Below are 27,218 nucleotides of genomic sequence, written 5' to 3'. Positions count from 1 at the left end.
ACAAAAAACCAGTCACGAGTTTTGGTGTTCGAAAATGAGTTAAAGCCAACAAAAATTGGTCGTTCACGGAGTGTTGCAAAAAAAATGTTGGCCACGTTTGTCTCCAAAACCGGCCATGTTGCGACTATTCCTCTTGAGGGACAAAGAACGGTTAATGCAGAATGGTATGCTAGCATTTGTTTGCCACAGGTCGTTTCTGAACTCCGTAAAGAGAACTGCATCCGCCGCATCATCCTCCATCACGACAATGCGAGTTCTCACACCGCGCACAGAACAAATGAGTTTTTAGAGCAAGAAAACATAGAATTATTAGACCATCCGCCGTACAGCCGCGACCTAAGCCCTAATGATTTCTATACTTTCCCTAAAATAAAGAATAAATTGCGTGGTCAGAGATTTTCATCACCTGAAGAAACTGTGGACGCCTAGCCTACAAAACGGCCATTTTCCCCAACTTCCGAATGGAATGGTTGCTTCAATGATTGGTTCCATGGTATGGAAAAATGTGTCAAATTTCGCGGAGAATACTTCGAAAAGCAATAAATACATTTTTAAATAGTAATGTTGTGTCACTTCCTTGATTCCCGATACTTTTAGTGCAGCCCTCGTATACGGATACCGTTGTTAATGTGAAAAATAGATTTTAAGTTGGTTTATTTGTAGTCAAAGTTTTATTAAATAAGATATAGAGATACATTTTATGTTGCCAATTAAAAAAGGACATTGTTTAGTTTTTATTTGAATTAAATTTATTTCCTTTCAAAAATAATATGATTTTTATAACTTTATTAAATAATTAAACAATAATCCCGCAACAACGTATTTTACGTTTTCCGTTTTTTTTTTATTTGGAGAGAAAAGTTGTTAGTGTTTTTGACCACATTACTTTTTATATATTTTAAATAGAATAAAGGCATAAAGGGTAATTATTTTTATTATTTAACAAAATGATTCAGCGAAAAATCCAGCGAAATGTATTTAGGAATATTTTTTCGGAAATTATTTATTTTCTGAAGAAAATTGACGTATCAACCGTACATTCAATTGTTTCTCGAATCAGCCGCGGTAGGGTATTTACTACAGAGTAGTTTTTAAAAAAATTATTTTGTAGACATTAGATAACAAACATACATTTTAAATATTTGGTACATCAAAAATACATGAAATTATAATGCTAACAAAATATTGGAATAAGGATTCGAAATTTGAAATAATATAAAATAAATTAATAATAATTTAAATTATCATAGATACACATAAGGTCTTTTCATATTCAGAATTCAGTCGTTGAACTCTTAGATACAATGCAATTTAGATACAATCTATTACCGTCACAGAACAGTTTTCTCTTACCTATTCAGTGATTACCGTAATACGTTTATGACGTAACGAAGGACTAGTAAAAAACAAGGATTCTGTGTCACCTTACATACCAGTGTAGCACCAAAACAAGCCGATTAACGTGTAAATACATAGCCCCACGCACACATTTACACTACTCCAGGCCGATAGGCGGCCATTATGAGAATTGTCATCGACTGTGACAGGTCAGTTTGCGTCTCAATAAAATATTTTAAAAATGCCGTCGTGCGTTGTGAAAAAGTGTAAAAACGATACTATATAAGTTTTTGTGGCCATATATGATTATTTAAGGGAGAAAAAATTGTGTAACTAGTATCCCCCGTAACCGCACACACATACTAGCATAACGGTGCTTCACTTGCTAATATCACGGCGCCGAGTCCTTCTTTTTTTACTCGTCCGTGGGCGTAACTTGTAAAAAAAACCTAGTATTTAATCACGATACCTTAAAAGAAAAATAAACAGTTTCGAAAAACAGTAACAGTAACACGTTCTTAAGAGATCGACACCAGTGCTATATTATCTCTTTCATATATATCTTCTCACTCTTCTTTATTTTCTACAATATTATAATATATTGGTTAATAGTTAATTAATAAGTATTCGTATTTAATTACGTATACATACATTAGTGAATGAACTACATGACTCATTAATCATTACGGATTCTCTTAAATTTTAATTGGATTACATATCTATTTGTTGATAAAATTATTCACTGCCGATAATTAATCATGCAAATAATACTGTACATTACTGGCCGCTACAATATCTTTTAGTGTACTTCACAGTAGCAATTTTCCAAACCCTTTTTTTTTTAATGAAAATAAGGGACGAGTCGAGCAGGACGTTCAGCTGATGGTAAGTGATACGCCCTACCCATTACAATGCAGTGCCGCTCAGGATTCTTGAAAAACCCGAAAATTCTGAGCAGCACTACAATTGCGTTAGTCACCTTGAGACATAAAATTTAAGTATCATTTGCCCAGTAATTTCACTAGCTACGGCGCCCTTCAGACTGAAACACAGTAATGGTTACATATTACTGCTTCACGGCAGAAATAGGCGCCGTTGTGGTACCCATAATCTAGCCGGCTTCCTGTGCAAAGGAGCCTCCCACTGGTATTATTAACAGTGGACTGATTAATATTAATTCAGTAAAATCCTACACAGTACATTAGAAGCTATCAGTTTTGACATAATGGGATGGGGAAAACATTTCTACGCATTATATATTCATATTACATAGAATTCAACTTTTTTCAATGTCTATTTACATTTAACTATAGTAAATATGTGACATTTTGTTCGTTGACTTTTTGGCTCGTAGGTAGTGACAAGACCCTGTTGCTGCGGAAATCTTGGGAATTTCGATCAAAAAACGCCGCAAGTAGTTTTTGCAATCCTCTCTAAATGTCAATCTCATACTTTTTTTATGAAAATAAGGGACGAGACGAGCAGGACGTTCAGCTGATGGTTATTGATACGCCCTGCCCATTACAATGCAGTGCCGCGCAGGATTCTTGAAAATCCCCAAAAATTCTGGGCGGTACTACAGCTGCGCTCGTCACCTTGAGACATAAGATTTTAAGTATCATTGCCCAGTAATTTCACTAGCTACGGCGCCCTTCAGACCGAAACACAGCAATGGTTACATATTACTACTTCACGGCAGAAATAGGCGCCATTGTGGTACCCATAATCTAGCCGACATCTGTGCAAAGGAGCCTCCCACTGGATGAAACTGATATGAAATACTGTCTAAATAAATCTGAAGAGACGGAAACAGGTGGAAATCTGAAAGTGCAAGATCAGAGCTTTATAGAGGATTAACATATATACAGAAGTACCAGGGAAAGGGTGTGTTGATGTGTGTAAGAGAGTTTTTGTGATACTAAACTGTACCAACGATTGTCATAGGAACAAACATGAAAAGTAGTACTTAACGTGGTTATGGACTTTTTGTCAGTTATTTCACAATTTTCCCCTATTGAGGCATGTTTATTAAATATCACTACAGAGGAAGTAGAGTATGGTCGAGGGAAGCGATGGCTGGTCATGCGTCATCCTTGTGAACGTTACTTGTGGTGACTGGTTTATCCTGTCATCAAGAATGACAACATATGAATGATATATAAAAGATAATTTAATGTTGAAGTTATAATTTTTTTTAGTCGATTAATTGCTATTTTTACATTAAAAAATGCTTGTAGTGACATTGTTTTTTAACTTACTAGAGCAAGTTGAAACGTTTGAGTGTTTGTTGCCTCACTTTGTATAGATTGTATGGTATTTTGAAGTAATGAAGTTGTAAATATTATTACATCCTGAAATCAATTGGCGAGTTTACTATTAGAAAAATAAAAATATTATTTAAATTTGCTAATATATTGTTCATACTATTGATATTCTATAATATAAAAATCTAAAACAGGATTGGTCGGTAATTTTCATATTGCAATTTTTCATTGAAATATTTGTGTGAACTGTATAAGAATATATTGCTATCATAGTGTCCCAAGAGTGTCGTAGCAAACACTCTATACGCTACGCGCGTCATAGTTTAAAGTTGGATGTAATATAAAACTTTGTAAAAATAAAACTACAAGAAATAAGACTCTGGGATCAAATATTATCAGTAAGTAAGTATTTTGTATTTTATTAACTTCAATGTAAAATAACACGAAGCGTATATCTATATATATATATATATATATATATATATATATATATATATATATATATATATATATATATATATACATATAAGAGATTTCCACGTACTGGAACCATAAGCCGTAGAGACTTGAAATTCGGTAGGAATATTCCTTTCGCCGAGTAGAGGTCAGCCAAGAACGGATTTTACGAAATTCCACTGGCAGGAGTTTTTTTATTATTATTAACAGAACAACGTCTGTCGGGTCAGCTAGTAAGTTATAAAATTTGAAAGATGCCATTGAGTGTCAGGATTGCCGTAATAAAAAAGCTATTGTTCTTATGTAGTGTGGTATCTAATTGGAGTGCAGCGGAGACCAATCCTTAATCTAAAGTTGGATGATTATATGAGAGTAAACAAATGATAGCGCCTCGGGATAGCAGCGACCAGCGCATTGTGTCTATTGCTTACACATTGAAGCTGTGTAACTTCACCTGCTTGGAAATTGTTGTGGCGACTGAACAGATAACTCATTTATTTCGTACTATATGGGAGTACAGAATTTGAATGCATATCCATTTCTGACATGTTTATGCTTCATTTATTTGGCTATCAAAATCATACATACATTATTGTACAAACTTTCTTTTCTATAGTATTTTATGTAACAGTTGTAGAATGAGGGAGAAATAACGCGAGTGGCGTGGGTTGCGATGTGAACCGCAGGGGATCATCGCAATGAATGACGCCACGAGCCATATAATATATGTTAAAGTATGTCAATATTATATTATTACTAGCTGACCCAGCAAACGCTGTATTGTCCGTAACGTCTGACATCGGTTTACGCTCGTAATCCAATATATATATAATACTACCTGACCCGGCAAACGTTGTTTTGCCATATAAAGTATAATTCACGCGATAGTTTTATAAGTAATAAAATATTGCCTATATTATAGCCTGTACATCATTTTGTTCTATTGTCAATAGTTTTTGCAGCGCACGCAAAAATAGGTTTTCGATTTTACACCTTGTGTTACAAAATAGCAATTTTATTACGGATCCCTAATTTTGAAAAAAAAACATAGCCTATAGCCTTCCTCGATAAATGGACTACCCAACACTGAAAGAATCATTCAAATCGGACCAGTAGTACCTGAGATTAGCGCCTTCAAACAAACAAACAAACAAACAAACAAACAAACACTGCAGCTGTATAATATTAGTATAGATATAGACCAGTGCTCAAGCCTTTGAAAATTATAAAAAGTGAGAAAAAATAGTAGGGTGAAACCCTTTGGAAAAATATGTAAGTAATACTATTAGAGAGTTTTTATTCAGTCATATTTAAAAAAATAATAAGTACTTTCAAATTTTAAATTCAATTCAAATTCAAATATTTTTATTCAAAATAGGATGTGAAATCACTTATTGAAAGTCAAAAAACTACCACCCATTCCAAAATGAATGCCTCAGGCCTGAGAAGAATGTTTTACAATTAAAGTAACATTTACAAAGTAACATTGTACAATTAAACTTATTATTTAATAGACTGAGGGCGGTCGCTCCAATCCCAATCTGTGGTATCATTAAGAAAGTCATTTATGTTATAGTAACCTTTACCACACAAATGTTTTTTAACAATTCTTTTGAATAACGTAATACTTTTGCTTTGAACATTTTTTGGGATCCTGTTGTAAAAGCATATACATCGCCCCACAAAAGACTTGCTAACTCGACTAAGTCGAGTAGTAGGCGTTATAAGCTTATGTCTGTTCCTACTACTACTAGTTTAATAGTTACATAATATACATACATTTCATTACATCAATACTGTCTTCTTTGAACAAGATTTCCACCACAGTGCGCAGCGGTACCTGCCGTGAAGCTATAATGTGCAAACATTACTGTGTTTCGGTTGGAAGGGCGCCGAACCTGAGGAAATCAATGTCTCTATATCTCAGAGTGACGAGCGCAGTTACGATACCGCTTAGTGTTGGGTTCAAGAATCATGAGCGACACTGCGTTGTAATGGACAATTAATATTATTTTTTATAATTTATAATTTGTTGTTTTAAAGTGATAACCCTCACTTCAGGGAAAAAATTTATGAACGATGCGGGACTCGAACCCGCGACCTCTTGCGTTCCGTGCGAGCACTCGTCCAACTGAGCCAACCGTTCGAGTGACGTATCGTTGATAAAATCTTGTATGCTTTGTTCAACTCTCATGTTGTAGCTTCATCTACATTCTACAGGATCTATTTTACTACTACAGTTGATAACCTGCTCAACCCCAATATTTGCATATTGAGAAATTGACTTCAGATGTCGCTCTTTCAAATAAAATAATTGGTTTTCAAATTTTATTCGTGTTTTTTATAGTTATTTATACTAAAATCTGTATGCCACGCTTATGCAAAAAAAAATATTTTGAACAAGTAACATGATATAATGAAAAATATACACGTCACACAAATATGACGTGTGTTTAATGTGCATTGATCATGACACCGTCGGTTCCCTTATCAGTTCTATAGCAGTATCTCGAGCGTAATGACTACACACTAACACCTACGTCCTACTGCATAATGTACTCTAGTGCCGGCTGTGTGTATCACGTGACGTGCTGCAGTCATAATCAGTCTGTGTTTCAGGTCGAGGTCACCTCTCTCGACAGTCGTCAGTGTTGCTATATTTAAACCTGATGGATCCATGTTACATTTATTCGAATGCTCCACAAAATGTTCAACGACATGTTTATAAAACTTACAAACGTTAAGAGATTTTTTTCATATATTTACACTATTATATAATGTTTTCTTATTATATCTGCTAATGAATAATAAAAAAGCTAACGAAGTTATTTTTTAAGAAAACAGCAGTATTAAGGCTTTGAGAATAAAGTGTTTTTAATGCCCCTTTTGGTCGAGTCAAATATTAAAACATATTTTACACTCAATTTTACGAAAAATATCTATATACTTTCCCTTAGATCAAAATTGAGCTTAGAACTAACCTTTATTTTGAGCAATTCACGCACACTAACACAGTGTCACACAAACCTCGAATGTAAGACGTAGCCTGTTACGCACACGAAACTTATATTCCTGGCCTGTTTTAATAGGTTGTTTACCAGCAAGAGATTATCTAGACTTAGCTCACATTATAATAATCTCGAGATAATATAGACATCGAGATATTGTACCGCAAGCAGGTGAATGTAAAAGTTGCAAAGTGCATTGTAAAAGACGTATGAAGGCGCAGGGGGAACCCAGACATGGGGGCGGTGGAAGGAGATTTTATTGATTCCCGCCCAGAGCGTCGCGCCACGCCGTGACCGAATATGACCCCCGCCATGACATTAGGTGTCCTTCAATGAGCCACATCTACTACAACAACCTGAGTGTTGTGTATAAACTCAGGTACCCAATATTACCATAACTTATAGATTTTAACAATATTCATATTATATATTGATATTTAAAAGAAGAATTGGAGGCGCCTATTTCTGCCGTAAAGCAGTAATGTGTTTCGGTCTGAAGGGCGCCGTAGCTAGTGAAATTAGCACTGGGCAAATGAGACTTAACATTAAGATGTCTCAAGGTGACGAGCGCAATTGTAGTGCCGCTCAGAGTTTTTGGGTTGTTCAAGAATCCTGCACTGCATTGTAATGGGCAGGGTGTATCAGTTACCATCAGCTGAACGTCCTGCTCGTCTCGTCCCGTATTTGCAATAAAAATAATCAAAGAATATGTAATTGTAGAAGATTAGCCAAATGAAACGTTACAATAATATCGTGTCTGGTTAATATTGTTTATTTGTAAACATTGTGTTGCTGCTGTTAATCAGTAAATAGTATGTATAAAGCAAAGTTGCTTTACGCTGTCTGTGTATTTGTATGAAGTACTATAATCATTTTCTTTAATCTTCTTATATACCATAAATTAAAAGTTAAACAAAAATTGACCGTTGCAGAAATGCAATTACCGTTATATTTTTTTTTTTTTAGATTTGATACCCGATCTGATAACCCGAACGAAGCCAGGGCCGTGAGTCAGTAAAAGATATATCTATTAATCTATATAAAGTCAGTAAAACAATTTGACATTATTATTAACTTTTTTTTATAAAAAACAACATCACACAGTGTCCAGTGTATACTTACAATAGTACTCAAAATCTACTGTTATGATTGTACATTATGCATTCATCCGCTATGTAAAAGTACCCTTCTTCTATTTTATTGATAGTGAAACTTACCTAGTATATTAATAATAATGATACTTGCTCTATAGTCCGCCGTTTTATGAACCCAACTTCTTTGACAATCTAAGACGAAAATCATACCATTCATCATTCATTAACACACAACTCATCAACACCAACCACATCTTCATACGCAAAACACTTGAACCAAGTTACTTGGCATATGCCCGTACTTAGGTTCATTACCGACATAAAGTCGAGAACAAAAATCTGTTGAAATAATAATAATAATATAGACACACTTTTACACAAATTATCTTTCCCCAAATGAAGCATATAGCCTTTGTTATGGGTTGCAAGACAACGACATATTTAATAAAATATACTTACTTAAATATACATAAATACATATAAACATCCATGACATGACAATGACAAACATTAATATTCATCACGGGGTTCATATCGTATTGAAGGTATACAAAATAAGTTCTTAAGATCACTGGAATACCGGACTGGGCATATTCTTATCGATTATGCCACTGCGTTACAAAGGCACAGAATATCCCCACTAATTAACAGAATAAATTATATCGATCAAATTTTTCTATTTAAAATTATTAACAATAAGCTTGACTCAGCATTCTTGTTTAATCTAATTAAATTTATAACACCGCGAATCTCCTCTAGTTCTAAGATTACATTTTATGTATCACCTTATAAAAGCAATTATGCAGGAAATACATATGTGAGGCGCTCTTGTAGTTTGTACAATAAACATCTTACTGAAATTGATATATTTTCATTAAATATACAATAGTAGGTGATATTATACTCAATTTAAAAAATTAATAACTCTAAATACTTAATAAAATCATTGTTGTTGTGTCCTTTTCTTAACTATACTCTTATAACTGTTAATTTATGGAACTGTTTTGTCTTCTAGTTTATGTATATTTGTAACTCACTATTGTAAAAGACTGTTTTGTTCCTGAATGAATTAATAAATAAATAAATCATATAAATGCTTGCACCTACCGAATAATAATATTGAATGTGCATTATATATGTTCGTGTATCTATCAATATAAATACTAGTTAGCTCATCAAAATTTTTAATGAATCTACCCACGCTACTCACATACGATAAATAAATATCTTATAAATCATAACAAGGGTGCGAATGTGTTTAAACACGGGTCAACGAGCACGCCACTCGCCAGTCGCCAATCGTCAGTCGCCACCATTCAGTCACCAGAAGCGGACTGAACCTGACGCGCTATTAGATGCAATAGTGGAGTTTCAGAGGCTTTCGCAGCCTTAGTGCAATAAGTGTCCGTGCAATATATTATTCGAATTGAGGGCAGGCTGCATAAAGTAAGACATTTGTTTATTCAATATACAAGTGAATGCGCTTTAGTGGATATAAAATTTATAATATTAAAATTCCGAAAAACACTTGTCAACAAGACTTAAGTTATTATAATATTATGTCCGGAATAATAAGTTTCACTGCTACTTGATTCTTTCATAAAGTTTCATTCACTTATTCAGTTGTTTTCACTATTGTGTTGATTTATTTGATTTTTAAAATTTATTTGCTCTTTTTTCAAGAGCGATATGAATATGTAAAAATACTAATGTTATGACGCAAGTTACAATTCACAATATATATTTAAAAGTAAGACTCAGATATTATAACATAGTAAGGTTCTTAGACATCAATATTTAATTGCAACCGTTGTACTATTTAATAGATATGTTCATACCATTGATAGTACACTCAGTCTTTAAACATATATTGTAAATCTATGGTAAAATTTATGTACACAAAAATATTTTAATGCTTGTCAGATACTTGGCCTATAAATTATTAATCTGCAGAGTCATCAAGTTTAATTCGGTTGTAACCCAAATACAGCCAAGCTAAATAATATTATTATTTTAAGAAATCCTATATGTTATTAATAATTAATAAAATATTAACATCATCTAACGCACTTACGCCTTGCAGTTTCTCTAATATAATTTGTATACAGACTTCATTCGACAGTATTTACATACTTACAAATGGATGATTCGGCGTACTTAACCAAGTATCATAACATTAGTATGATACATTACCTAAATAAAATCATATTAATGTGATTTGTGGTATTATTCTTTTCAAAAGTGGAAATTCATAAGTAATTTATACTTATTTATAATAAAGTTATATCTTTATGATAATAGAATTACTGTTTATTACGTAGGTATATAAATTTTGTTAATTTATAAATAGTTTTTAATAATTTTTTTCTTTCATTTTTTTATTCCAATTCAAGCACTGACAATATAAGGAAGGTTTTGGTAAACTGTCACTGTAAGTCTATTCGGTACTACTCATGTACTATATTAATACACATACATATAAGTACAAACCTACTTTCATTAAATGATTATATTATTTTAATTTGTCATAAACGTGGTATAACACTACCCAGCTACTATATTACGTTTTAAACCATATTTAGAAGATTCATTCGATGGGGGTTGACTCTTCCGTACTAACATTAGCCCCCTTATTCATAATAGTCTGCTAACTTAAAGCATTGCTAATTCTCACTCTGTCTTCTTCTATTGGCCTAAGTCAGAATGAGAAAAAACACTTTTTAGCGGCTGTTTCAAGTTAGTGGACCATTATGGATAAGGGGGTAAGTGTATAATCTAAAAAGCCAAAATTATAGGTACACGACCTATTTAGCCGAGTGGTTAGCGATCCTACCTACTAAGCTTAGAGGTCCCGGCTTCGAATCCCGGTAGGTGCAAGCATTTATATGATGAATAAGGTGTCTGTTTCCTGTGTATGTGAGTCATGGATGTTTATATGTGTGTATATATATATATTTATGTATGTTTAAGTAAGTATATTGTATTAAATATATCGTTGTCTTGCAACCCATAACACAGGCTATATACCTGGGGCAAGATAATTTGTGTAAAAAGTGTGTCAATATATTATAAAAAAAATACAAATATTCTCCAAATATTATCTAATATTAAATTACAAATATCAAATAAGCGAATGTAAATTTTATTCTGGTGTTAGTTACCTTTGTCAAATAATTTACGCCATTGTTTTATTTTTACATTACCTGGAAAAGCTTTTACCATCAGCCACTCGAATTTCAGTGGCAGTGCGATGGTACGACTACCATTCTCTACCCGTCATGTTCACTACATCATTAAATGTTATTTCCATTTTGAGTTTCTTCTATTCCTAAATTTAACATTGAAATCATTGAGTTTTTACCATTTTTAACAGAAAATATTGTTTATTTTCGTGGAATTGAGCGTGTTATTTTTTTATTTTAATTCGCTCGAAATTTTAAGCGTTGATCCTTCTAATTGCAATCTCACGTTAAAATTTATGTGATTTGATATTGTTGTTAGACTTTGATATCGACATACGAGATGTTGTTTGCTATCGGCGACAATATTAGGCGCAACGTTAGTATTTTCCTAACATAATTTATACGTCTAGATTGAGACTCTTGCTGTTTCTCAAAGTAAAGTGTGCTTCAGTCACATTGTTTTAGTGTGCGTGCGTAATGAAGTTATGAAAAATTATAGTGAAAAAGGGGAGAAGTTTATGGCGTGGTGAATATTGTTACTTTAACTTAAGTATCATTAATACTACTACATTTTTAAAAATTTCATTAAGCATAGTTATAAAGATTTCAAGGTGCATTTATTTAGTAATACTTATTTTACTTATTACTTTTTTACTTAGTACGTAACGACTATTAATTGTATTTTGTTTTTTTTTAACTTAATTTTTTTATCCGTATAACATATACCTACACGCTCGAACGGGTTACACGATTTAGATGAAATTTGGTGACAGAATATCTTTAACTGTTGTGTTCTTAAGGGAACTTATTAAACCACGGGGCACAGATAGGTTTTTTTTTTAATAAATGAGAGATATTCATGCTATATAAATAGCGATGCAAATAAAAACTTATTTATGCGCCTATGTAATATAGAAGTCAATTATATTATACAAAAAAGGTTTTTATCATGAAAGTGTTTTTATTAGAATACAGATTTCGTATAAAAATTTAGACGTGGGAAGAAACATGCATTATAAGACTAGAGAGACGTATTGGAGACTGAGAATGAGAGGCGGCTAGAATTAAATGTTACTTATATGTCACTTATACCTACTCGAAACTCTGACCCGTTGTTATTGTTCGTTAGTGTTCTAAAATTATGGATGATAGTTGATTTTACTGAGAGATAAACTTTTTAATGTAAAATAATTATAATAGTTCTGAATTGTTAAATTTTTTATGTAATATAAATTGTCATTTTTTGTGTATGATAAATGAATATTGTATTGAACCACATTAATGCTTTTATTCTGATAAATAATGCAATTCGTGCGCAATTATTCCCTAACCATTTCAAATATTCAAAAATGAACAACTTTAATTTTCAAGTTTTCACTTCTGCCGGCAATCCCCACAGCACAGAAAAAACTAGTAGAAGTGGCATCACGTCATTTTACTATGGAAACCGATGTCGCCAAACTCACACATTAATCTATTAAATATGTAATACACACAATTCCGGCTTTATGATAGGCCTAAATTCACAATCACGAAAAGTCGAACTTAATACAATTAACTACTCTAATCTCATATTCTTGAAGTGATGAACGCTTATTTAGTTTAACAGGAATCTTACACATATTTGTTAAACAATAATTAGTTGTAGGTACCTAAGAGACAATTAAAACTATTAATTTGAATTGATCGTAGTCTTTTTGTACACAATTACCACAACCATAATGCTTATTTACACTCTTATCGCATGATGCATGGAAAGGAGCAAACCTTGAATACAATTTATAAAGATAAAATTTATTTCGATAAAATTATATCGATATGTACATGCATGCACCAAGATATTTTTATTGTTTACATTAATCATTCTAACATAAGTTACATCGATTAAACGTAAAGATAAGTGAATCATACGTCGTAATATTATGGTTCATTTTTAATTGTATATTTTTCACAACTCATTAAAATTATTAATTGAATTTAAATCGGAAAATTATGATAACCGATGATAGGAAATCCCTTAGTTGGACATATTTTTATTGCAGCTATGATTTCTACAGCCAAAAACGGCACAATAAGGCATATTTGTTTTTTTTAAAAGATAATTATGCTTCACTTGACATCAAACGACTGGTCTCACTTGAACCTCGAGTAGGTACATTTGTACACAATAGTGGCGACAGGGTAACGCCCACATGCCACTTCCACTAGTTTTTTTCTGTTCCGTGGCATTCCCGGAGTGCAACTCGTATTTTTTTCGACGTTTTCACAGCTGTCAAAGTCTATCAAACAAAAATGATCTAAGATAATTAAAGCTCAATTAGAGTCCAAACAGCTCAGGCAAGTTAGCCCCCCAAATTTATTTTTTTTACTATTTTTTTTTATTACATCGTTAGTTCGCCAATTGTTCTTGATTGTTCTCTATAAACATTTGTTTGTTCTCGATTTTTTTTTAAATTTGCAATTCATTAAAATTGGTTAGGTTAGGCTATGTTAAAACAGTTAAAACAACGAGACGACCTTGACGAGCCGAGCGTAGCGTGCCGCGGCAGCGGCCGGCGATTGCAAGAACCAAATAGTAGGCGTTTCCCCCCATTTTTGATTAATTGTTTTTAAATAAACAACAAAAGAACAAACAATTATTTATAGCGAACAATTTAGAACAAACTACGAACTAACGATATGCGATATTGAAAATTCAAAAATAGAAAATTTTTTTTTTTTGGGGCGCTAAGTTTGATGAGACAGTCCAAACACACGTCGCCTGAATGTTAAAACAGAGGGGTGGGACAGACGCCTTAAAGTGACGTTTTCAGAAGATTGTAGTGCCATCTGTTAGTTGGCCCGAAAATGAAAGCTTTGTCAGCTGTCACTCGCTTTGAAACCTTCCAACTTTTCTTTATTTGTGTCACTGCCCACTGGTCATAAAATGGCGGCTACTTCTAGCGTTTGCGCATGTATGTAGCTCTCGTGTTCCATTTTGTATATTTACACTACTAAATCTATCCTTTATGTTCTATGTTGTGACAAAATTAAATAACTAACTCTACGCGCAATTTCAACATTTATTATAAAAAAATTGCAATACCTACATTAAAAAGTAGAGTTAGTTATTTAATTTCACAACATCATTAATAATGAATTTTATAATTTCGAGCTTATACAAGGTGAAACTAAATGGGTATACTATGCTTTGAACCAGATATTCCTTAGGTCATCTCTAATGACTATGTGAAGTCAGAAATGAATTAGGATTATAATTTAATACAATATTTAAAGTGCTAAGTTTTCGCAAAAACTATGATTCCCTCAACCCTAATCAGCTGTTTTTTGAACTCTCTTTGACCTTAAACAGATGAAAAACGTAGATATGACATAATATCAGATAATAGTAAAATGCCTACGATTCATTGCAGCTGTGAAGCAATTTGTCTTCTCATTTTGCCATGAAGACAAAATTATTTTGTATGTGCATTTGCTTTAGCTGACATTGAAAATACTTCTAAATTTGTATTTACTGTAGTTATGTATTACCCAATAAATATTTTTTTAATTCTAATCTTATTATGAAACTATGTTATGTTATTATTTACTCTGATTTCCGCGAGTTTTACAAATTTAAATAAAACACGTTTAAAAGATAAAAACTAGTGTAATTGTTACTGTGGTTTTACATTTTGTGTTTTTTTAAATATATTAGGTTGAAAAGATCGGCCTGTCTGCGTTAATACTCTTTGAATTGTGCTTTGAAACACGATATTTACTGCTCTGTGTGTGTTCAAATGTCTATTCTAAAGGCATATACACATACTTCAATGTAGAATTATTTGAAGTTTTCTTCAAGTTACATTGAAAATCATTCCAAATTTGTAATTGTAGATTATGGGTACCACAACGGCACCTTTTTCAGCCGCGAAGCAAAAATGTGTAAGCATTATTATGGTTTGGTCTGAATGGCACTGTAGCTGTTCTTATTACTGGGCAAATGAGTCTTGACATTTTAATTCAAAAATGTTTTATCCAATAAAGATAATTCTAATAGACTCCTATAAAGAAATTGTTCTTCACGGATTTTTTTTGTCAAATATGGATATCTTTGACCATCCTCGTATTAATAATATGTACTCCATTCCCGGACCGGGTTTTGTACCCGGCCTGGGTATGGAATGGGGCAGTTATTGAGTTTTTCGTAGGAAATTTCTCACTAGCAGCCCATAGTTCAGAAATGTAGATGCCCGCCCCCTATTACGTGGGAATTAAACATAGTGAAACGTGGGTGGAAAAAATACACCTCTAACCTTTCAGGAATACAGACGTGAAACTGTGTTATGTTATGTAATTTCTTATTTTGTTTATTTGTTTCAATAACAGGAAGTAAAAAATGAATGAATAATAACATAGACACAAGCCACATTTCATGTAGTGTGCATACTCCTTAATCATAGATTATTGTTTATGTTTAAGTCCATAGGTAGGTGAACTCATTCTGTTTATAAACAATGGCCCCGCCTAAAAGTGGCAGTCTTTTTAAATTTAAGGTTGTCTAAGAAAAGAAATTGAAAAATAATATTTTTATTTCGAAGGGAAGACTTTTTCTTTTTTTTTTTTATTTATTTATTAAAACTTAAACATCACCATACTATTGCATATGACCCAAATAACGTACCATTGAAGGGATGTTATACCCTTTCTGGTTCATGTTGTATATAGTTATTTTCGGGGCCAATCTCCAGATGGCGCTAGTTTTCAAATAAACAGCTCATAATGCGTAGAGAGGGCTCTCTTTTCTCTATATGTATATTACTATATTTTTTGATGTTAGACACATGTTCTACACTACTAGTGTGTATACTCGTAAATACGATGTTGCTAATCTGTCATAGATTATTCACTCCTGGTCGACGGATTAGAGTGTGGGCTAGTGCAGAACATACACAGAGTAGACGCTTTTTCAACAAAGAGAATTGCCTTTTCGACGTTGGCCAGCCGTGTACTAATTATGACAGACATTCTGTTCTACATAGGGTCATACACCTATACTTAAACAAATTTAAAGATATTAACATTTTTGTTCTCAGCCGTTATAAATTTATTAACTCAGTGATCGAACACATAACATATAAATAATCATAATACTGTTTATTTCCTGTACATGAATAAATAAATAAAATAAATAAACACATGTCCCAAGTTGAGTATTATACTATGCCCATATAAGACTATGCCCATTAGACTGAACACTGCCGAAGAATACAATATAATAAAGTACACTACTCACAACTCATAACACTCTCACATAGAATACTACTATCTAGCATACTCACTCATGTATAATTACATCACATAGATTCATACACACTATACGCATAATTATGTATCATGAGCACATATTTTTCGCGACCTCTTCTTTTTTTACAATGTTATATATAACTTTTATAATAATCATAAAATTATTTAATTTATATAGTAATCACCATAATAGTTATGCCAATCTATAGAATATTATTATTAACGTTATTATTTTATTATATTTTAATCTGTTAAATTAAAAGTCAAAAAATACTTTATTGACCTAAAAACAGATTGCTATGACATGCTATTTAAATTATAAATTTGTTTGTATCAAAATTTTATGTAAAAAAAGAGGAAGCCGCTGACTTTCTTGCTTCCGTTCTTCACAGGTCTGAGTCATTCATTTCCGCATAGTCTTTGACTGTCGATAAGTTTGTTCATAAACTAATGTGAATAAAAATATTTGAATTTGTACATAGATCTTGACTTTATAAACTAACTACACCACACGCATCAAATAAAATAATTAATAAACAAAATGGTAAAATACTTCGATTGGTTAATTTAGTGTAATATGTGAATGTTTCCGTTGTTTTTAAACGGACTTTTACAGTCTCATATACTATTTTCTACTGACTACAATTGTACAACACGTCATATTTTTAACACAATGTATTCAAAGACGAACGACGTTGTGATGCGTGACGACAACTGAGCGAGCGGGGAGAAAATAGAGGCTAATAGTTTGTCACTATTTTACTTTAGCAAGATACAAGGTGTCCTTCCTAATGTTCATCTGCCACTCTTGAGTAAATCCTAAAGACCCCTTCTTGGGCTCCCTATTATAACATTAGTGTGTTTTTCGAAAGGTTAATTATTCTTACATGCTAATTATTGCTAAGTTAATAATACTAAATTAGGTAAACTACTGTCAGCGTCAGTTCAACGAAAAACAAATAGTAAGTACAGTTTATTAGTAACGAATGAATGGCATGTATATTTCATCCCCCCTATATTCATATATTTTGATATCTTATCTGAGTTCACACTTCAGTTAGCGTCGTATTAAAAATTGTTACAAAAGGCTAGGCAGTAGCGTCATTTAATGACTGTGTAATAGCCTACCCATAATGAACGAAAAAAAATGTCAGTTAGCAGCAAGTGACAGCAACTGTCATATGTCATTAATCATTTGTCTTTTGTCACACCTACTTCCCTAGTCCCTACTTGTATTTTGAATTTTTACATTAAATATTGCCGTGCGACTCTCCTGATAAATTTACTAGATTTTGCAACGTATTAAATAGACTGCAGTAAGATTTCCGCTGATTGTATATCCTAAACAAGACTACAGTTTCAACGCTGTATTGCTTTAATTTGCGTTTAATCTACGTTATTTGCTTACAGTTTGAAGTAATGGAGGACGATATAAATAAACCTTACAAGATCTGTGACGTGAATCGCGAGAAAAAGAAAGGCATTGTTGCATCTTCACTAGAAGACTTACTGTCCAAAGTACCCGATAAATTAGGTTTGCCTACAGAAAATTTGACAGTCGTTCTTGAAAGTGATGGTACTGAAGTAGATGATGAAGATTATTTTTATACATTAGACCCAGATACGTCTCTCATGATTTTACATGGTAAAGAAAAATGGGCACCGAATATGCCGAAGTGTCAAGTTTCCCTGGATCAGACTGATGATGTCACTCTTGGAGATAAAAGCCAAGTCGCCAATTTGGTGGGACGTCTACAGCATAATCTATGCCATATATCACTCCTGGGTGGCCAAGATTTGGAATTATTATCAGACATGGATCCAGATAGTTTGGCTGATATAGTTACAGACAGGGATAATAAAATAATACTAGAACATATCAAAGAAGCCTCTGGAAGGTAATTTGCTTAATATTTTGTTATAATTATAGTTAACCAGATATCTAGTACTGATCTAACTCAACAGACACTTGATATTAAGGAGGGCTGTACAATTAAATTTAATTATAATTGTTTATTACTTATTGGCCATGACTTTAAATTTATTCATTTAATATATTCATTGCTTATTTTTTAAATCCAAGAAATCACACAAGTGTTTTAAGATAGCTTAATTGGTCCTAAGCCCTAAGGCTATATTATAACTACAGGGATAGTAGTGAATGTGTCAAAAAATAATTTACTAAAGATCTAATTTAAATAATAAATATAAATCTATTGTAAATAGAACATGGTCACTTTTGGAGCCTTGAGAGAACATTTTGGATGCAATCTACTTGAAATACTATGGTTCACTTAATTTGTATATTAGGATAAACAGATCAAGGCAGCCAAGAGCCCTGGAATAGCCAGATGGCTATTCCAGGGCTCTTGACTGCAATGCCGGAATAGCCAGATGGCTATTCCAGGGCTAAGCAAAAAAAATATATTGGCATCTGCCAAGAGAGGAAATCATATTTTTTTTTTAATAATCTTAGTTCTTATATCATAGGTCCCTGATGCCTGACTTGTTCTAAATTAAAAAAAACTGGGTTTTTTATAGTGAATTATATCTTTTCATAGGATACTTTTGGAGAAGCGTCAAGCTCAAGATGCCATGGAATTATTGAAACTCTACCACCAAAGTGTAGCAAATGGTGCTGAAGATGTGTCACCACCAAATCAAGAGTGTGTACACCATGAAATCAAGTCCGAGTTTAGTTAATTATGTATCCACTATAACTTGTAGTTCACAAGACCCCTTTATTTTGTTGAGAGGTTGGTGTTTCTCAAAAGTTTACAAACCTTAATTTTTATTAGACACATATAACACTATTTCCATAGAACAGAAGACCATCATCACAATTGGAGCCGCCATCAGAAAAGACAACTTCAATGCCCACAAACACTCCATCTAGAATGAATGACTAAGGAAGAGGTCCTAAATTTCAGCTTACTTCATATTGTTAGATCTAAAAGTAAATAAAAATATATATTAAATACATATACACCAATATAAAGAGGCCTTGTTTTACATAATTGCTAATTTTAGTTATTAATTTTTTGTAGTTATTATAATATGAAAGAATAATATATAAAAATTTTGCTCTAATATAAATTAATTTACAATAATGGGATTTGCATTACTTTTTGATATTTTAAGTGGTGAAATGTGTTAGATGTGTAGAATCTAAGAAGCTAATCTTATGAATATGAGCTGTAATGGAATGATATTGTATGATAACATTGTAAATGTTATTGGTAGTATTATTAGTTTAACATGATAATATAATGTTGTTTACTTAGATAAGGGATTGGTCTCTGCTGCGCTCCAACTAGATACCGCAGGTGTAGTGCGGCAACTAATACTATGCCCAAGTGGGTGTTCTCGAGCCGGTCTTGAACAATGTGTTCATGCACATGCATGCCTTAATAAAAAATCTGTTGCGCTTAGGTCATACAGTATCTAGTTGGGAGCGCAGCAGAGACAATTCCTTACTCTAAGGTTGTAAATGTGTGCTGTCAAAATATGTCAACACCCAGTCCTATTTATAATGAGAGAGAAAATGAGTTGAAATTTTTTTATTCAGTGTACTACTGTTATATTAGTAGTAGTTAAAACACTCTTAATTGATACTGCAAATGAGATGTAAAATTATTAAAAAAATATTCAATTCTATAACAAGTGAAATTTATCCATTCCTAATAATAGCATTTAGTTTATTGGTATATGTGTGCAGATTTTGCTGAATCTACATAAAATAGATTAGAGACTTTGAATTTTCAGTGAAAATTTTCATTTTGTAAACTTTTGAGAGTAATAATGCTACAAGGTTGATGATCAACATCTATTAAAAGACTGATAGTTGGTAATTTTAATTTTTTTTATATAGTTTTTACCCCTAGAATAAGAAACATTCATTTAATTCCAATTTGCTCAAACATTTTACAAGTAATTAATAAGTTTTACCCATTACTGCCATTGTAGCAAATATGTATGAGTAATTATGGTAAGACTACATTCAACTAAGGAATTGTATTTTAGGTATTGTTATTGAAGTCACACTGCTTGCATGAACCATAAAGTCATATTCATAGTGATTATAAATTGTAATTAAAATATTGTATAATTCAGTAAATGTCTGAATAGTAGATTTCACTCCCTGTAAGGATATTATCCATATATTCTGTTATTATACACTGGTCAGTTTATGCATGACTCAAATTAAATTAAAAACAACCATGATTATCTATGCACTATTTGTTTTAATTATACTTAAGCTAAGTAGGATATGCCTATCTAGACACATACTTATAATATTGTGTATTTGTAATATTTTTTGTTGTATTACATATTTTACTTTAACAAAGTTGTTTCAATGATATGAACTAAATATGGAACCTATTCACCACTGCCCATGCATTCTTGAAATATAAGAACATTATAATTTAACTACTATCATAAACAAGTGCTACTCAAAGTGAAGGCTGTATTGGAAATATAGTGGAACTTTAATAAAAAAAAAAAAATCTTCTAATATACAAAATTCTTGTGTCTCAGTATTTGTTACCAAACTCCTCCTTAAGGGCTGAACCGTTGTATATGAAATTTTGGGTGTGCATTTTGCTAGGTCTGAGAATCAGCCAAGATCTATTTTTCATACCCAATGTTTTTTTATTCATTTATATGGCAATACAACATTTGCTGGGTATGCTAGTGTATATATAATATATATATACATATTCATATTATATTTATTATAAGCATATGTGAGTAGTAGTTATTATTAAAAGAAATAACTTTTAAATATGATTATTCAAGGAAAAATATTGTCCAACTACCTCATCACAAGTATAGTCATGGTGTCTGTGTATCCGAGCACTTGTAGGGGGCAGAATAGATGTTCAGATTTAAGTGCTTATTAAAGGAATTAAAACTTTAATTAGGTACTTATAGATTCATTTTTTATTATATATCAGCACTTTATTATAATATTTTACATCAATTCCAATATGTTAAAGTAATTTGAAAAAGAAATTAGTAAACAAACAAAAGTATGATACGAAGGACTACAAACTTCTTCACAAATAGATAATTCAATGTGAAATAAATATGATCACAGTAAGAAAAACTTTTACAAAACTGTACATGAACTTTTTTCACGGAATGGATTAACTTTTTGATTGGTAAACCCAACGAGAAGGCAATCCTCTTGATGGTGTTCGCTTATAAAACGAATGATATCTGCTACAGCAACTGAAACTGGTATACGTTTTATCGCAGCCTCTCTGCGCAGTTGCTCAGTTACAGCTCGTTGCTGTTGTAAAGTAGACACCATCATATCCATAACGGCAGTATCCGAGAGGCCTATGTTGACAGCAAATGGAAACACTTGTAAAAGAAAAAGGGCGTAGTCCTACACCGTAGCTTCAACCTGTTGAAGAATTAACATATTTAGTGAATTTTCTTTCCAAGAAAATAAAACGTTTTATGAATAATCTGGTTACATACTTAATATCGTTAATACGGCCCACAGTTTTATTATTAATATATACTTGATAGTTGATAAAACAATAGCCAAATCAAAAACAAAGAGGATTAACAGTACGAGTGTCGAGTACACAGTAAAATTAGCAATAGCAAATGCTATAAGCTACTTTCTGAAGATCAAAGAATACTTTTACTCCTTATAATATTGACAGTTTAAAAGACTAGAAGTAGTCCCCGCGTGCCCCAAAGAGAATTTAAACACTACGTTCAAGAGACGGGAGTGCCATACAAAATAATGAGAAATATCGTTTGTATTGTGTTGCACTAAATCTTGATACCAACATAATCAACTAATGTCGTAATATCAGAGCTGCCAATATAATAAATATATAGGGTTGGAATCAATACATAATTTATATCGATAATTCACAAATAATACATATATATATATATATATATATATATAAATATAAATAATGCCTAATTTTAAGGTTCTCTTTTGTTAATTTTAATATGGACCTAAGCAAAGTCTAACTAGTTGAAATTAAGGGATACGTTTTAGTTTGCTCAAAGAAAAAAATAATTAAACTAATTAATATTTTATTAATAGTTTTTTTTGCGTTGTATTTTTTCTTTAGACAGTCTTTGGTATTCGTTTTTCAGATGTTGCAATAAAATCGTAGGCGAGGGTCCTGAATCTGAAATTGTAACAGAATACATATTAGTAGCAGTTAGTTAACCCTAATTTTTAGGCTTTAAATATTTTTTTGCACATCATAACCACAATATAATGTAATAAAAAGTATTTCAAAGGTAATAAACTTATTAATCAAAAATATAAATACCATAATAACTAAATTAATAAAAATAAATTTAATTATAATTTACAATAAAATATCGACAATCGATAAAAATTAGATTAGATTATAATTTTTATTCTAGATGAATTAAATCAATACTTTTTCACTTTTAATCACTTAAGCAATCTTTATTAGCTTATTATTTGTTCATAAGTGCTTACCTTTCTTTATCCAAACAGAATTGAGCCATGAAAATTGTCTTACTCCCATCTGACCAGCATTATTTTACACCACATATTTTACACATTTTTTATTTCATGGTATAGCTTAGAAAGTCTAACGCATTTCTTATATAGATAATTAAGCACATTACCCTGAATAATACACGAATAAAGGAAAAGAAAACGAAAATTCGTAACAAAAACTGTTAACAGTCACTTATATTTTGAATGAATGACATGTCACATGACACTCAACAAAACAAACAAAAGAGTCGAATATATGTTAGAGCGAGATAGCGTTTGCCGCCAATATTTTTATCGCAATGCCATGCATATTCGAGTTTATTAGAGAGTTGCGCCAGGCTGGGGTGCCCCTTTTAGATACCTAGCAATAGTTTTGACAGTAGTCTTAAGGTGTTGTCATATTATTATTATGACAAAAATAACCCTCACGGAAATAAATCGATATCATAATGTCATATACACAATAGACGATTGGGAATGTAAATAATCAACATTATAATTTCATAAAATCACTTAAATACAGTCAGAACTCCAAAAATGATCACGAAATGTATTGTGTTATTTTTTACTCACATCTATTTGTTTTCTTTCATAAATCTAAGTTTTTAAAATATGTATACAATCTATGTATTATATTATTAGATAGATACAAAAAAAATATCATAAGCTTGGTGTGCAGCCGGCAGCGGAGTCACGCCTAAGGGCTGCGCTATCGGTAGCAGGGCTGCACACACAGGTATCTATCTGTATTTGATCTTTGAGCCAACCGCTTAGCGAGAACCTTTTGATAGATTGATTGAGGGTCTTCGATATAAGACCGCCCTGAGGACTATCCGGGCTATGATGGTCGACTCAACGTCTGGTCGGTCATCTCATTCGCCAAGTCCAAGTACTTGCTGAACTTGTCCTTCTCAGCTTTCATGAGGTAGTATTCATATGGGATAGTGATTTCGACCGATAGAAAACATCGATGGTTATATATAGGCGACAATAAACCTGCCCGTGATTCCCAAGAAAGGCATTTTGTTCAAATGAAACAATCCGATAGATAACATCGATGCTTACGGCGACTCGAATTATGCTGGAGAGCTATTGACGCGAAGAAGCACTGGCTCCGTGTTAATGATAGCCGATGGACCAATATCATTGGCATCCAAGAAGCAGCCTGTAGTAGCGCTATCGTCGACTGAAGCCGAGTACATAGCCGCAGCAGACTGTTGCAAGGAGGCATTGTATTTCAAATCTCTATTACAAGAAATAACCGGTTTGGACATAAAATTAAATTTGCATGTTGATAGTCAAAGTTCGATTCAACTTGTGAAGGCTGGATCCTTCAACAATTAAAGATCGAAGCACATAGACGTGCGGTACTTCAGCAAGTATAAAATTGTGCAAAGAAGGTTGCATTAAGGGATAATTAAAGAACAGATGATCCACGTTACGCTCGTCTAGGCCACATTCATAAAGGGAATTGTCTATAATCCTAGGTCATCCTATAAGAAAACTGGGGTACACGTGTGGTTAAGGCGTAAAATAGTTGAAATAAAAGTTTTGTTGGGAATCTTAAATTTACAGAACCGCATTTTCAATACCAAGGATGCCTGAATGTCCTGGAATCCATGCTAAAACTATGATAATATTGAGGTCGTAAAGACACTGTGCAAGATTAATGCATTTTTTTTATGGAATAGAGCGTACGGGTCACCTGGTGTTAAGTGATCACCGCCGCCCACACTCTCTTGCAACACCAGAGAGGAATCACAAGAGCGTTGCCAGCCTTTAAGGACGGTGTACGCGCTTTTTTTGAAGGTACCCATGTCGTATCGTCCCGGAAACACCGCATAAGGAAGCTCATTCCACAGCTTTGTTGTACGTGGAAGAAAGCTCCTTGAAAACCGCACTGTGGAGGACCGCCACACATCCAGATGGTGGGGATGATATCCTAACTTGTGGCGTGTCATGCGAAGTTGGAATTCGGTGGCAGGAATCAGGTTAAACAGCTCTTCTGAACACTCCCCGTGATAAATGCGGTAGAAGACACACAATGAAGCGACGTCTCTACGCAACGCCAAGTGATCCAGACGTTCACAGAGCACTGGGTCCCCGTCAATTCGAGCTGCTCTGCGTTGCACGCGGTCAAATGGATCGAGCTGATACTGGGGTGCGCCAGACCAGAGACGACAGCAATACTCCATCTGTGGGCGGACCTGCGCTTTGTAGAGCGAGGCTTTATGGGAAGTGTTGTCGGAGAGCGGTGATACGACAAATTTGGTTTTTTTCATGTACCCCATTCCGCGACCTTCTCGAGAGAGGACTCGATAGAAGACACAAGTTTCTCCCGGCACTGGTGACCCTCTAGGTATACCAAAAGTTGGCGGCTAATTATGCTCTCCATGATTTTGGAGAGCAGGGAGGTTATAGCAATAGACCTGTAGTTTTCCGGATCCGAACTGTCTCCTTTTTTTTTGGATCGGATGGACAAGGGCTGACTTCCATGAGTCAGGGACTACGCCTTCGGAATAAGAGTGCCGGAATAAACGCGTTAGCACCGGTGTCAACTCAGGGGTACACGTTCTAAGCATGATTGGAAAAATGCCATCCGGCCCGCTTGACTTCCTAACGTCCAAGGAAAACAGAGCTCGCCTAACAGTTTTCTGTCTGAACTGTACTTCAGGCATAGAGCTCTGACACCGCGGGATGGTCGGCGATGTTTTTCCGTGGTCGTCAAGAGTCGAGTTGGAGGCGAAAAGAACGCACAGGAGATCGGCTTTCTCTTTTGCCGTATGGGCCAGGGTGTCATTCCTCAAGTGCAACGGCGGCATGGACGGCTGGTTGAAGTTACCGAGAGCAGTTTTCGACAACGACCAGAACTTGCGTGTTCCGGTCGGGTAACTGGAAAGCTGCTCGCCGATTTTGACGACGTGCTTTGACTTCGCACGGGCGATTTGCCGCTTAAAAAATCTGGAGGCACGGTTACATTTCCTCTTAAGAACTTTGCAGTTCGGATCCTTTGAGCCCAGCGCCGCAACCCAAGTTCAATACGCCTGTTTTTCGTAGTCAGATGCTGCTTTAACTGACGCTTCGAACCAGGTCTGTGATCTGCCACCGATCAGTACTACAGAGCTTGGTATAAAAATATCCATGCCCTGCAGTATCACATCGGCTACTGCAACGGCGCAGGCACTAGGATCATCCGAAGGGAAACAAACCTTGCCCCAAGGGTACGATGCAAAAAAGGAACGCATCCTATCCCATGCATGGCCTCCGGTCCTCGACACAACCTATGCGAAACAAATCAAATCAAAATATTTTATTGCAAGTCACATTTTACAGTAGGATGGTTGGTACATTAATAGGTAGACAATATGTGACGCCCTGCAAGGGCACAGCAACGTTATACATAAAAAAAAAAGAAGTCATATACATTTTTTACATTCTTATACTATATTGTAACTAATTCTCACACTTGTTATTAAAAAATTCGAGTAAATCGTAGAAGCATTTTGAAACTAAAAAAATTTTAAGATGTCTTTTAAATAGAGAAGGCTTCTCTTTATTTTTAATCTCGTTTGGGATGTGATTATAAATTTTTATTGCCATGTGGTGAGGGCTCGATGACACTAATGACATACTTGTTTGGGGAATTTTTAATTTGTTTAAATTTCTATTATTTCGCTTGTTATTTGGTAGTGTTGAGTATAAGTCCGAATGTTTTTTAACAAATTTACATGCTTCTAGGATGTAAATTGAAGTAAGGGTTAAAATTTTGTGTTTAATAAAATATGGTCTACATGAATCCATCTGCTGAATATTTTCTAAAATTCTGATACATTTTTTCTGTTGAATAAATATATCTTTTATTTCACTACAGTTTCCCCATATTAATATTCCATATGATAATCTAGAATGTGCATATGCATAATAAGCAGCAATGGCAGATTTGAAATCTGTTACGCGTTTTAGTTGGTAAAGAGCATAAGTAAAAGATGACATTTTGCTTTTTAATTTCTGTAGATATAGCTTCCATGTCAAGTGTGAGTCTAAATCAATTCCCAGTAGTGTAGCTGTGTCAACTG

The 27,218-nt window shown here is 33.4% G+C and overlaps 3 protein-coding genes across 4 annotated transcripts in view; 1 reads left to right on the top strand and 2 right to left on the bottom strand.

The window, feature by feature from the left end:
* Positions 1–9,468: 9,468 nt before the first annotated feature.
* Positions 9,469–20,863, top strand: LOC126972245 (DNA fragmentation factor subunit alpha-like). 2 transcript variants are annotated; one of them, XM_050818894.1, is made up of 3 exons: positions 9,469–9,606; positions 18,039–18,526; positions 19,190–20,863. In XM_050818894.1, the coding sequence occupies exons 2-3, from the start codon at positions 18,048–18,050 to the stop codon at positions 19,329–19,331; spliced, it is 621 nt and encodes a 206-aa protein (XP_050674851.1). In that variant the 5' UTR covers positions 9,469–9,606; positions 18,039–18,047; the 3' UTR covers positions 19,332–20,863. The 2 variants fall into 2 exon arrangements, with proteins under 2 accessions (XP_050674851.1, XP_050674850.1); XM_050818893.1 differs by lacking the exon at positions 9,469–9,606 and adding an exon at positions 17,638–17,944.
* LOC126972240 (transmembrane protein 127-like) overlaps positions 10,793–27,218 on the bottom strand; it is a 551,958-nt gene continuing 535,532 nt past the window's right edge. The window contains exon 5 of the transcript XR_007731102.1: positions 10,793–10,853. The gene's annotated coding sequence lies outside the window, so the exon portion shown is untranslated. The remainder of the gene's footprint in view (positions 10,854–27,218) is intronic.
* LOC126972254 (guanine nucleotide-binding protein subunit gamma-1) lies at positions 21,545–22,313 on the bottom strand. The gene is made up of 2 exons (XM_050818903.1): positions 22,119–22,313; positions 21,545–22,041 (listed from the first exon to the last, which is right to left on the bottom strand). The coding sequence occupies exon 2, from the start codon at positions 21,952–21,954 to the stop codon at positions 21,742–21,744; it is 213 nt and encodes a 70-aa protein (XP_050674860.1). The 5' UTR covers positions 21,955–22,041; positions 22,119–22,313; the 3' UTR covers positions 21,545–21,741.

Source organism: Leptidea sinapis, chromosome 25 (assembly GCF_905404315.1).
Source record: "Leptidea sinapis chromosome 25, ilLepSina1.1, whole genome shotgun sequence".
NCBI classification, from domain to species: domain Eukaryota; kingdom Metazoa; phylum Arthropoda; class Insecta; order Lepidoptera; family Pieridae; genus Leptidea; species Leptidea sinapis.
The sequence above is the reverse complement of the archived record's forward strand: the minus strand, read 5'-3'. Positions and strand labels throughout refer to the sequence as shown.